Source organism: Pituophis catenifer, unplaced genomic scaffold (genome assembly GCF_029215685.1).
Source record: "Pituophis catenifer annectens isolate HBS135680 unplaced genomic scaffold, rPitCat1.0.hap2 SCAF_11, whole genome shotgun sequence".
In the NCBI taxonomy this organism is placed as follows: Eukaryota; Metazoa; Chordata; class Lepidosauria; order Squamata; family Colubridae; genus Pituophis; species Pituophis catenifer.
The window spans coordinates 5,422,427-5,435,810 of record NW_027256891.1 but is presented as its reverse complement, the minus strand read 5'-3'; the positions used below and the strand labels follow the sequence as shown (position 1 = coordinate 5,435,810).

General features: G+C 42.1%; 1 protein-coding gene across 1 annotated transcript in view; it reads left to right on the top strand.

The window, feature by feature from the left end:
- ARHGEF9 (Cdc42 guanine nucleotide exchange factor 9) overlaps window positions 1-13,384 on the top strand; it is a 154,680-nt gene that overhangs the window by 74,035 nt on the left and 67,261 nt on the right. The window contains exon 4 of the mRNA XM_070951729.1: window positions 10,930-11,109. Within this exon, the coding sequence (XP_070807830.1) occupies window positions 10,930-11,109 (180 nt within the window). The remainder of the gene's footprint in view (window positions 1-10,929; window positions 11,110-13,384) is intronic.

The window sequence follows — 13,384 nt, the reverse complement described above, 5'->3', positions numbered from 1 at the left end:
ATCACTGTATACTTCTGCATTTTTAATCTTCAGATAGGGAAAAAAGAAAGTGAGAAAAGAATCTTGCCAATCATGTGAGAAAATCCAGTTTCCGTGAAATCTCACTCTATAGCTTAATTTTTAAAAGAACAGATAACAGAGTTGAAGGGACTTTTGAGACCTTCTAGTTCAGGGGTCCCCAATCTGTGGGCTGTTGCCCACTAGTGGGCAACATGAGTAGCTAGCTGCTACGTGTGTATGTGCGCATGTGAACAGCCCCACTTGTGTGAGCATCGCTGTGAGCGTTGCCGGTGCCCGCAGCCCCAGTTGCGTTGAGCATTGTCACGGGCACTCATAGCCCCAATTGTGTAAGCAACAGGTGCTCGATCACATGCATGTGCACCTGCCCCTCCCACAAACCATCCCCTCTTTCCCCCCTCCCCGCCCTCCGGGCTGCCAACCTGGAAAGGTTGGGGAACTATGTTCTAGTCCAACCCCCTCCTCAGGCACAAGACCATATACCATTCTGGACAAATGGCTGTGCAATGTTTTCTTGAAACCTCCAGTGTTGAAGCACCCACAGCTTCTGGAGGCAAGCCATTCCATTGCCTAAGTGATTTTACTGACAGGAAATTTCTCCTTAGTTCTAGGTTGGATCTCTCTTTAACGATCTTCCACCCGTGACTTCTTGTCCTGTCCTCAGGTGCTTTGGAGAATAAATTGACTCCCTCTTCTTTGTGGCAGCCCTTCAGATATTGGAAGGCTGCTATCATGTCACCTCTAGTCCTTCTCATTTTTAGAGTGAACATACCCAGTTCCTGCAGCCATTCTTCATATGTTCAGACAGTGTAATTCACACAGTAGGGTACACTAGCGTAAAATGGGATCGTACACTTTGTGGTTGAGTGCGTTGTGAGGAGCCCAGCTATTGACTGAGCATATTGCATGAACCACACCATCTCATAAAATCATCAAAGGGTTGGTATGTCCATTGTTGCATGCTGTGTGAACACAGGAATTCGATTTTGTTAATCCAGATATAAACCTTAGCATACCTATGAACACAGTCTTTGAGTATTAAAATTATTTCCTCAGAATATCTCTGAAGGTGTTTCAGGCATCCACTTTTGAGAATTTACTTTTCAGCAACTATGCAATAGCCAATATTTAAGGCTTTTACCCACCGATGAGCAACCATTGATAGTTTGATGCAGAAGTGGCTGCATCAAAGGCTCTTGTGATGACATCAGAGGTTCTAAGGGGTTAATTTATATGACAGCTAGATTGCTATCCAATCTCAGGAAGTTTATTGCTGTTATTTAAAACAATTAAGTCTTTTCAAACAACTAAGTGTGGAGAATAGTGTGTCTCTGTGTGTTTGTGCGTGCAAATATACAGCCATGATATTTTTAAAAACAAAAATATCGATCCCATTCTGTGCCTAGAGGTTCAAGGATGAATGAAGGTTTGAAAACACAAAAAGTGTTTGTTTCAGTAGAATTATAATGGAAAAAATTAATTTCATAATATTTGAGGAAGTCTTTTTTGCTTTGGCCTTATGAAAAACATGGCAATTTGGCCCTGCCTGCCTGCTTGCTTTTTAAAATTGATGTAGCACTTCACATAAAACTAATCAATTCTGATATAGTTGTATGGATTTATGGTGGGTATTCATCACTGCCACCTGTCAAGCTGGAGTGCATTTGGTTTGGTAAATAAGCATTTCCAAATAAGCAACATGTAGAGAAATGTGGAGATAATTTTGATGAAGGAACACATGAGCCATTAAGGGAGGAAAACCAATTTAGCCTTAGTAAAGTGGAAAGTTGAGAAAGAAACTTAAAACTCCCACCTTGATTCTACTTGGTATAAGAAGGAGGGAGAAAAAAATTCTAGCAGGTTTCACAATTATGTTATTTTATATATATATTAAAAATAACATTTATGGAATCTTTGTGGTATCTATTTTCTGACCTACCTTATTTCAGAAGGCCATCCCAACCACAGATAACTTTTTGGCATAATGTGTATTTATTGGTTTGCCCTTATTTACAGAAGTGAGGGTATGAGGTGGAATAAGCCATCTTAACAGAATAACAGAGTTGGAAGGGACCTTGGAGGTCTTCTAGCCCAACCCCATCAAGTAGGAGACCCTATACCCGTGATGGCGAACCTATGGCACGCGTGCCAGAGGTGGCCTGCAGCTCCTTCTCTGTGAACATGCGAGCCGTCGCCCCAGCTGAGTTCTGCCGTGCATGTGTGCATGACTCCCGCTGGCCAGCTGCTCTTTGGGCCTCTGCCGCACATGTGCAGGGGCGGGGTGCATAGGGGGTGTGTCGCACGTGTATGCACAGGCGGTGGGGTGCATGTGCAGGGTTGCGTAGGGGGTGGGGTGCACACAGGGCGCACACACATGCATGGGGGTGGGGCGCATGCAGGGATGTCGCATGTGCGGGGCACATGTGGGGGGTGTAGTACATGCATGCGCGGGGGTGGGGCACATTGCATTTTGGGGCTTTGGGCATTCGGTCCAGAAAAGGTTAGCCATCACTGCCCTATACCCTTTCAGACAAGTGGCTGCCCAGTCTCTTCTTAAAAGCCTCCAGTGATGAAGCACCCACAACTTCTGAAGTCAAGCCCTTCCACTGGTTAATTCTTCTCACTGTCGGGAAATTTCTTCTAGATTGGTTCTCTCTTTGCTCAGTTTCCAGCCATTGTTTCTTGTCTTGCTTTCTGGAAAATAGGCTGACCCCTTTTTCTTTGCGCTATCCCCTCAAATATTGGAATCTTGGAATCTTCTGTGCTCTCAGTAGAAAAGTGGGATAATGATGATGATGATGATAACGGCCTTTTTGATGAGCAGTAAATAGGTTTTCTTAAACAGTGCTCAAAAATGAGCAACACTCTGGCAGTGAAACAAGCCCATTTCTCTGCTCTACTGCACACATTGAGGGCAGAATCAAGGGAGATCTGATTATTTGCTCATAAAATAAATGGCATCTGAGTCAATTCCAGCTCAATTCCACCGTTTTCCATAAGTTGCTCAAGTCAGTGAATGATTCCAAGCCTGGCCTATGGGTAGTCCTCAACTTGCAACCATTCGTTTAGTGACTTCAAACAGTTGTTAAACTAACCATAGGCTCAAATATGGAAGTTAAGGGATTCACCTGCCCTTTAGGACCTCAGATGACTAAATGAATGGAAGTGGTGCAATATATGGGGTCGTTAGTGCTCTCTGAGCTGGGTGGTTTCGTTCTCCAAACTAAGTAACATCAGCACCACTTGCATTGATGTTGTAACCTAGTTGGGTCATGAAACATCTGCAAAAAACCCCACCCAGCTCAGAGAGCACCAAGGACCCCTCATTTCAACCCTGACCTACAAATATACTGCAACAGTCATATCGTAAGTGTGAGGACCGATCATAAATCATGCCATGATTGTTGCAGCATCCCCACAGTCAGGTGATCAAAATTCAGCGCTTGGCAACTGGCTTGTATTTTACAATGTTTTCAGCATCTCAAAGTCATGTGGTTGCCCTTTGCAATCTTCCCACTACAGGGCTATCTTTCTGCCATTGTTGATTGGAAAACATATTGCATCGATAAAGGAGAATATTTGTAGCTCAGGGTTGATATGAGGGGTCCTTGGTGCTCTCTGAGTTTGTTGAATTTTTTGAAGACATTTTAGGGCTAGCACTGATGATATTACTTAATTGGGGGAATGAAATGTCTGCAAGAAAACCATCCAGCTGAGAGAGCACCAAGGAGCCCACGTATTGTATCTATCCATTTAGTCACCCCAGGTCCTAAAGGGCAGGTGAATCCCTTAAATTCCATATTTGAACCTACGGTTGGTTTAAGGTTGTGTGGCATCCATTCAGTGTTCTCCAGGAATTTCCATGTATAAATGGCACTGACAGCCTCTTAAGAAATTGTGTCCCTGCTTCTTGAGTGACGTTGCAATCTGCAGAAGGAAAACAATGTTCTTTTTCTTTGTTAAGTTTTCCACACTCCCCTCCTTTCTGGTCAACCTCAACAAACTGCAGCCTTTAGAAAACCATCCAAATGAAAGGTTGCAACTACTGTGTGCCTCCAGCTAGCTTTAATATTAACAACCCTGTTTCCAGCTTCTGAGAACCGTTAGCATGTATGCTGTTCTCCCTAACTCAGATGGAACATTCTTCCAAATTGGCTCTTTTCTACTAGACAGAAAAAAATAAACCACACGGTGAAATTGAATGTCCCTGGTGTATGCGTGTGTGTGTGTGTTAATTGGATTGTTTCTATGAAGAAACAGAATAAATTTAATTGTGATTACATCGTTTGAATTGGAGAGATCCATCTATTTGCCTTACAGAAGAAATAGCACATTTTATAAATGTCCTCATTTCTCCTTCTCATAATTTTAATGCTGGTATAAAGAGGGAAAGCTGGAACCGAGGACGCTGCCTACTGTTAAGCATCTCCTGGGTCAAATTTGCTGGGAGGCTGATGGGTTTTTTGCTGGAATTGCTCCAGTTTATGGTGACTCAACTCACTTTATGAAGGCAGGTGGCTATTGCCTAACCTCGTCTGCTGCTCTTTATTACCCCAAATGGAACTGAATGAACAATCTTCCCCAAAGGTGGAGAAACAAGAACCTTTCTAGTGTCTTCTTAAACAGAACAGATTGCAATGAACATTCCCATTTTCAAAATGACATCTCAGGCGCAGCTTCAGGAAAGCTCATTTTGCCCAAATTAAGTGGACAAAACCAGAGTGTTTGGGGCGGCATTGGAGAATGCTGGAAAAGACAATGGAAACCCTTTAGATGTCAGCCAAATGCATTGATGCTTGTCTGGAGTTCAGTGAAATCTGAGGGTGTTGGAATAGTCGCATGTTCCTGTTCCTGTTCCTATTCTGTTCTGTTCTGTTCTGTTCTGTTCTGTTCTGTTCTGTTCCGTTCCGTTCCGTTCCGTTCCGTTCCGTTCCATTCCATTTTCCCTATATTATGTCCTGTCCTGTCCTATCCTACCCTATACAAACCCCAATAACCCCCCTGCAATAACAATCAAGCTACTCACTTGATGGGCTCCAATTCGCCCTGGGGTCCCTAGATTCACTGGTCAAACCATGTCTTTCGGGTCTTTTGTCAAGATAGTGGCAAATCTTATCACCATATCGATGATGTTCCACAGGGAGGGAGCCACCACAGAGAAGATGTGCTTGGTCCCATTAGATGGACCTCCATAAAAGAGGGGAGCCGTAACATCCTATTCCTGCCCATTGCTACAATGGTCATAGGTGTGAAAAATTGTCATAAATCACTTTTTTCAGTGCAGTTGTAACTTTGAACAGCCACTAAATAAACTGTTGTAAGTCGAGGACTACCTGAATTGCTGTTACCCTTCTCTTCTTCTCATCTTTCCTACTATCTTCTCCTATTGGTATCTTATGATTTATTACTTGTCATTTTTATCATATGATTAATGATTGTAACTATGATTTATGATCTATGACCTACCACGTTGCTGTTTGGTATGTACAGTGAGAGCTTCTGCACTGGAAACACATTCCTTGTGTGTCCAATAACACTTGACCAATAAAGAATTCTATTCTTAAATCATAACATTTTTCAAGCCTTCATGGACCCCCTGTGATGACATTGTGGGCCTCCAGGGGTCTGCAGACCCCAGGTTAAGAATCACTGTTTTACATCCTCTTCGTTCCTGGATAACTAAATAACCAACTCAACTGCAGTTTTATTTTATTGATTGATTGATTGATTGATTGATTGATTGATTGATTTATATGCCGCCCTTCTCCGGAGACTCAGGGCGGCTTACAATGTGTTAAGCAGTTAGTAAAGCCAGTGGACAAAATCAATACTCTGTAGTCTGTAATGTGTCCAGGATCAAATCCAAGAATCCTCATGAACAGAGCCAGTAAAACTGGGTCCAAAGGTTACTACAAATGGGATCAAAGGAGTCCAAACCACAAGGCAGGCCACAAAGTACAAACTCAGTTCAGGAACACAGTAGCACAGCAAAAGAAAAAAAATGAGATGTGAAGAATTACAGAATATAAATAGAGCTGGATCAGATGACATTGTCATTTGCAGGAAACAGAGTCTTGACTAGAAATGCTTTATAATTAGAATTCATAATTCCCTATTCAGACCTTGTCTGAATTCAGAGAAATGAATCTATTATGGGGCTGTCTGGGTAGAGAGACATTATTCTGAAAATCATTGTATTCTAAAGGACTGGGTCAATTGCAGGTACAAGTTGACAAAGAGTTCTTGAATCCTATTCTCGCCTCTTTGAGATTTCTGGTTGAATTATCTGGATGGGATGACAATGCTTTAAATTAAGTGTCTAGGCCATCCCTTGAATTTTCCACTATGCTCAGACATTGGCTTGGCAGCATTGTAGGAAATTAATGTGATCCATGGATCCAGTTGCTTCTCAGTGTGGGACAGCAGCCAAGGATTAGTTTCAGAAATGGAGCTAGCATGGAGCCATCATTCACAGCTTCTCAAAGATTTCCTTTTTCTCCTTGGGGAAAAAAAGAGCCTATGGGTTCAGGTCTTTCAAAAGGAATACTGTGTGGATATTTGATTCAGAGTTTAGTTTGAAGGGAATTCAATTGCACCTTCTAATTAATCACATAGTCAGAAGAAATCAGTTCAGTCATTTGGATTGGTCCTAGATATCCACAAAATTCCAAAGTTCCAAATTGAAAAACCATTTAAAATAGAAAGGAATGGCCATTTCAGGGTTTTTTCCTAAATAATGCTGGAATCAGGATGACTTGTACATCAGGAATCAAAAGGCAATACCGGTAACAGTAATGAAAAATACCTTTGCTTCTGTGCCGCTGCTTCTTTTATACCCGCATTATGAAATTCTCCCCCAGAAGAGTATTATTTCAAACAAAAATTAAATTTGAGAATGTTATCAAGATTATGAATGTTTACTCTGACTTATAGATGTCATCTTTGGCCCCATTTCTCCAAATATGCTCCACAATTTGAAGGAAGGAAGTTGACCTCTTCTAAATACAGCAGTAGGATGCTAGTTGAAAGCATTGGGGGATATACAAAAATGAAATCTATATTTCTTGGCACTGCCACTAACATCAACTAGAGAGAAGAGGACCACACTGAAAAAGAATGCCAATGGTGGGCCTCATCCTGGAGAAGTCTCTGATGTTCTGGAGAAGTAGAAACATGGAGTGGAAAGTGGGAAAGTGGAAAACCTTCCTTTACTCTTCAGCCCACAGATAGGATGGAAAATTATTTCTGTTCAGCTCTTGTAACAAAACCTTTGGATTCTCCAAGACAGAGGTCTCCAACCTTGGCAACTTTAAGCCTGGAGGATGTCAACTCCTAGAATTCCCCAGCCAGCTTTGCTGGCTGAGGATTCTGGGAGTTGACATCAGCCAGGCTTAAAGTTGCCAAGGTTGGAGACCCCTGCTCCAAGAGACCTCTTTTCCATAACAACAATTATATGTGGTCTGCCCATTACTTCCCTTACCAAATCCCCCAAATAGGAATGGTTGACAAACAGTGATAGGTACTGCATCACAATCCCAAAATTTGTGTATCTAAAGCTCTAAAGCCTTATCTAAGGCACTTAACTTCCTGGAAAAAGAATTGCCCCATACCTAGTCCAGAGGGACTACATGAAAAAGTACTTTAAAAGGAAAGTCTATCACTTAACAAAGTTCTCTCCGGTATGAGAGATCCATCGTTTTTTTGTTTGTTTGTTTGTTTTTTGTTTTGTTTTGTTAACAAAGCAAGCAGTGGATAGATGACTTTTCCCCAATATAAAAGTTATACTATAATGAGCTGTTCATTTAGAACAGCTTTCCCTGTGCATATCCTGCTTCCTTCCTCCCCATCTTTTAAATTATTACTGCTACTAGCAATATTTATTCATGGTTTTATTGGCTTTTAATAGTTATAAGCTGCCCAGAGTCCCCTCAAAGCAAGATGGGCAGGAAACAAATTTAATAAATTAGTAAATAAACTCAGTGAGTCCTTCAATGAGAGGTGTGTGGCCTCACTTCAAAAGTCCTCATCTTTTCTTGTGATGTTCCAGATTAAATTTGTAGCTCAGATACAACCTGCTTGAGTTAACCCATCTTCTGGGATTGCACAGTGCATGAACTATGAAGGAACCAAATGGACTCGATTCAGAGTACGCTTCATATGATGGCTTATGTCATTTCAGCAAGGTGCATCATGATGCAAAGGTGATGCAATTATCTAAGTTAGACTAAGACAATAATTTACTGAGTGTTCGGCACTGCATTGGAACCTCTTTCAAAAACTGGGTATGTCTAGTCTAACAAAGAGAAGGACTAGATGTAACATGATAGCAGTTGTCCAATATCTAAGGGGTTGCCACAAGGAAAAGGGGGTCCAAAGCACATGAAGGCAGGATGAGAAGTAATAGATGTAACCTTATCAAGGAGAGAAGCAACCTAGGAATTAAGGAGGAATATCCTGACAGTTAGAACAATTAACCAGTGGAACAACATGCCTTCAGAAGTTGTGGGTGCTTCATCACTGGAGGTTTTGAACAAGAGATTGGACAGCCATTTGTCTGGAATTATAAAGGGTCTTGTTGTGGCTCCGTCCTCCGAGCCTATCTTATCGGAGGAAGAAGGCTCCGAACATGAAGGAGAGGAGATGGCCAGGCCTCCCTCTCCAGGACCCTCCTCTCTGGCAATGCCTCAGGTGTCTCCTGAAGCAGAAGAGATTGGCCAGGAGCCAGGTGTTTTCGAGCCGTCGGATAGTGACGAAGAAACATTGTGGTTGGACCCACGCCAGCGTCGGAGAGACAAGCGTGCGCAGCAGAAAAGGAGATGTGCCAGAGATTAAGCTGAGTCACTGAACCACACCCCACAGGCTATAAAAGGGAGTGTGATGGCCATTCGGACTCTGTGACGGACAAAGCTAATCTCTGGCAAGTCACTTTGCACCTTTGGACACAACGCCTATTTGCTGTGGATTTAATTACAAACTGGATTATTCAAACTGTGTGTATTTTTGTCTGTGTTATCGGAGTAAAAGTTCTTGGCAGGCAGCCACGGAGTTGCTGCCAAGTTCCTTATCACTGACGTTGAGTGTTTGAAGAGTTTATTTAACCCTCAGCTGGCTGGTTGGGTGTGTGCGTGGTACGGGGACAGAACAGGTCTCCAGATTGAGTAGGGGGTTGGACTAGAAGACCTCCAAAGTCAGGAACTGTCTGAAAGTGTCAAAAGTGTCATTGTACCAAATTTAGCTGCTTGTGCAAACGCACCACTACTTTTTTAACTGATCCATTTAAGTAAGTTTTGTGAATCCAGCAGCAAATAACTGTTTCATAGTCTACCGTTTTCCAGGCATGTGCATCTCAAGCTTCAGAGAAGATCAAGGCTCTTCAAAGGAAGGGTCAGCAACTAGTAGGTGTAGAGTTGAAGTATCTGGCTCTGCCAAGTTTCTTAAGCATTCGGTTGTCTCCCAGCAGGTGCTGAGAGAGCAGTTTTTCTATTGGGAGAAATCCAGGAATTGACTGATTTTTTTCAAATAATAGGCAGTACTGGGGGATTACATACAGTACGCATTCCCTTCTTTTGAAAAGTTAAAACACATAAGGCCTATTTAATTACAGGTACTCAGTTATGGTCAAGGACTAGCAAGATAAAAAGATAAATTGAATACATATGATAAAATAGTATATAGTTAAAATAGTATGAAATAAAATATTAATGAAGTGAATAGAAAGGGAAAAACAAAATTGTTCAATGTCATCTGTCAAAGATTAGGATGCATTATGCTAAAGGCAATCACTGCAGATAGAAACTTAGTAGCAACTCTTCTGAAGAGCTGAAGAGTCTGATCTTCCAGCAAAAACAAAAGATCTCTCCCTTGAGGAGATTAAGAGATGGTAAAAATATTCCTGTATGTACATTGGCATTAAATGGGCAACCGCAAAATATATCTGATAGTCTCAGGTTCATTCTGGAGACCAATAAAGTGACTACCACTGAATCTTCTCTCTGGCACTGCTGAGGGTAAGGTGTTGCAACAAGTCAAAGAAAAGGTTGGACTGCCTGTTGGGTCAAGAAGATTGAATCAATAGTCCATGGGTTTAAAAGGTTCCACACTGGAGCCCACCACTGAGAGAGAGCTGAGTAGAGCACCCAAAGCCACCTGCCCTGCAGTGGCAAAGACGGATAGATGGAGTTGGGCTTGAGCTGAACTTAAACCCAGGGACAGCAGAAAGAGATAGAGAGGTTGCAGTCACACAGGTCAGCTAAAATTGTGTGTGTGTGTGTGTGTGTGTGTGTGTGTGTGTGTGTGTGTGTGTGTGAATCCTTCCCTTCCCCTCCCTCCCTCCCATCCATCCATCCATCCATCCATCCATTGAGCACCGAAGGGGCATTTTGCTAAATCTTGTGCACACTCACCACCAGCCCCCCTCCAGGATCTTACAGACCTTTCTTCTACCAGAACTCCAATCTGACCCTTCTCCTTGGTGCACAACCTACTTAGTTAGGTTGGCTCCCCGAGGAGCCCATTCTCCGAATGAACCCTGGGTCATAAAGTAACTAATTGTGCTGGATTTGTGCAACAAAGTCCAATGCAAAGAAGAAAAACATTCTGAGTCTAACCAAGCTTGGCTTGTTCTGCAGCTGGAACCACTGGATTTTTGACCAACTTGCAAACACAGTCTGTGAACTAGAGTGTGGTTCTTTGGGGCTCCCAACTATACCAAAGGATTGACTCTGATTCTTTATCAAAACATCTTGGAGGGGTCAAAATATTGATTACACTGGGGACTGAATTCTACTTCAGTACTGATCTTGGGGTAATATTTTTGTAGTGTCCAGCCATAGAGGGTTAAGGGAATGGACAGCTTATTTGTGATGGGATCCTTGACTTGTAAACTTAGTCTCTTTTTGTATTTTCCTCCAGGGTTATTTAAAGCAGTGTCGGAAGAGAAGAGACATGTTCAGTGATGAGCAGCTGAAGATCATATTTGGCAACATTGAAGACATCTACAGGTTTCAGATGGGCTTTGTAAGGGACTTGGAGAAGCAGTACAACAATGAGGACCCTCATCTCAGTGAAATAGGACCGTGTTTTCTAGAACATGTAAGTTTTTCAGAGAGGAAGACACTGAATGGGAGGCATCTTCAGTTTAACTTGATTATCTTTGCAGAATTGCGTTGCTTGACATGTTTTGCATGTTCCATAGGAGGTAATTTCTAAACAGTGTTAACTAGATTCTTGTATCATGCTCATTGTGGTTTCCTTAACCGTAATTTGCTGAATGAATCACAGTAGGTTGAATGTTCACAATAAGCTTTCCCTGAAGTTCCACAGTGGCTTAATCAGCTGGGCCCATCCCTGATTTAGTTTGCTTCAGTGATGTGGGGCTGCATTGTCAAACACCAAATATAATTTCCATAAGATGTGAGCTTTTGTTTGCAAAGGATGGATGCAGGATGTTAATAATGAATGCTGACCACAGAAAGTGAGCTAATGAAGAATAATATCATCTGTCCATTCCTAAAATCTGAAGATTCTGTTTTCTGATTACTTGCTAGGAAGCTGCTTCTGCAGTGCACCAAAGTATTCTCCACTTACAGAAGATAGCAGCAGTTCTTCTGCCCCCCCCCTTTTTTTTCTTCTTTTCATCCTCCTGTTTTAAGGTGATCCACCTAGTGGAAATTACAGTGTAGAGATCCTGCCTAAAAATGTGTTGCAGTAAATTAGGGCAACTAACCAAAGATATTTTAACCAGCAGAGATAGGGGTTAACATTCTATCTGGGTACTGTTGTTATTTAAGTGTTTACATCAATTTACTTGTTGTATATATGGATGAATTGAATTGTCTTCCACCCAATAAGCATTTTTCAGTGTTGCTATAAATGACTCATTCTGCTTTTTTTCAAACCTCCATTTAGCTCAGGCACTTTGGCTGGGGAATTCTGGGAGCTGAAGTCCAGACATCTTAAAAGTTGCCGAGGTTGGGAAACACCAGGCACCAGGCTAGAAACTAGAGGACCCAAATAACAGAATAAACAGAGTTAGAAGGGACCTTAGAGGTCCCTTCAACCTCCTGCTCAAACAGGAGACCCTGTACTATTCCGGACAAGTGGCTGTCCAGTCTTAAAAGCCTCCAGTGATGGAGCACCCACAACTTCTGGAGGCAAGCTGTTCCACTGGCTTATTGTTCTCACTGACGGTTGCTTCTCTCCTTGATTAATTTTCATCCATTAATTCTTGTTCTGACTTCTGGTGCTTTGGAAAATAGGTTGACCCCCTTTTTTTTGTGCAACCCATCAAATATTAGAACACTGCTATCAACTCAGCCCTAGTCCTTCTTTTCATTAGACATGACATACAAAATTCCTGAAACTGTTTTTTGTACATTTTAGCCCCCAGACCCCTAATCATCTTTGTTGCTCTTCTCTGCACTCTTTCCAGAGTTCTTTATATCTTTTTTATAATATGGTGACCAAAGCTGGATGCATGTCTTCTAAGTGTGGTTCTCATCTTGGTTTAGACACAAAGCCAGCTAGGTGTAAAGGGCTGTGAGAATAACCTTGGGAGACAGGAGGAAGAGCCGCAGCCTAGACAACCATCAAATAAAATCTGAGTTCAAACCAGAAGTGTAGTTTGAGAAAGCATCTCTTTTCTCATTCTCTGAAACATAAAGGCAGGGAGGGAAGAGAATTCTGTTACTGTAATGTAGGTTTTTTTCAACCATGACCCCTTTAAAGAATTCTGTCTTAAAGAATTCTGTGAGTTGACGTCCACTCATCTTAAAGGGGCTGTGGTTGAAAAAACACCACTGTAACTGTACAATAAAAGAAGTACTGTATTTGTATTGATGCTTTTGGTTTCCTGGCTTGGATCACCTTGAAGGACCAACACAGGGTGACATTGAGCCAGTTATTCTCCCACAGCCCAAGAACGCTACCCAAGCCACTTCTGAAAACTGCAGGGATTGATTCAGGCAGTGACCTAGAGGTAAGATGGACTCAAAAGCATGAAAGAAAACAAAAATATAACCCACGCGTGAGGAACAGGATGTTTTTGCTGACTGAATTGGTTCTCGTGGACTCTTTGCTCTTGCCGGTTACATAAATACCATTTTACAGGGCTGATGGGATTGTAGATATATCCAGAAATGTCAAGAAAATCATGCAATGTAGCTTTTGCAGCTTCTCCTTTGGGGAGGAAGCAGCTCTAAGTTGGTGCTTATGTAAGAAAACGCCACTTATCCAGGGCGCTGGATCCTTTGAAGCATAACCGAGATGCTTTTGGTGTCAACTCAGCCAGGCTCCCTTTCATACCAAGAAGGCTTCCGAGAATGTTAGCAAAATGCATTGCAGTTGCTGATCATTCCTCTACAGGATG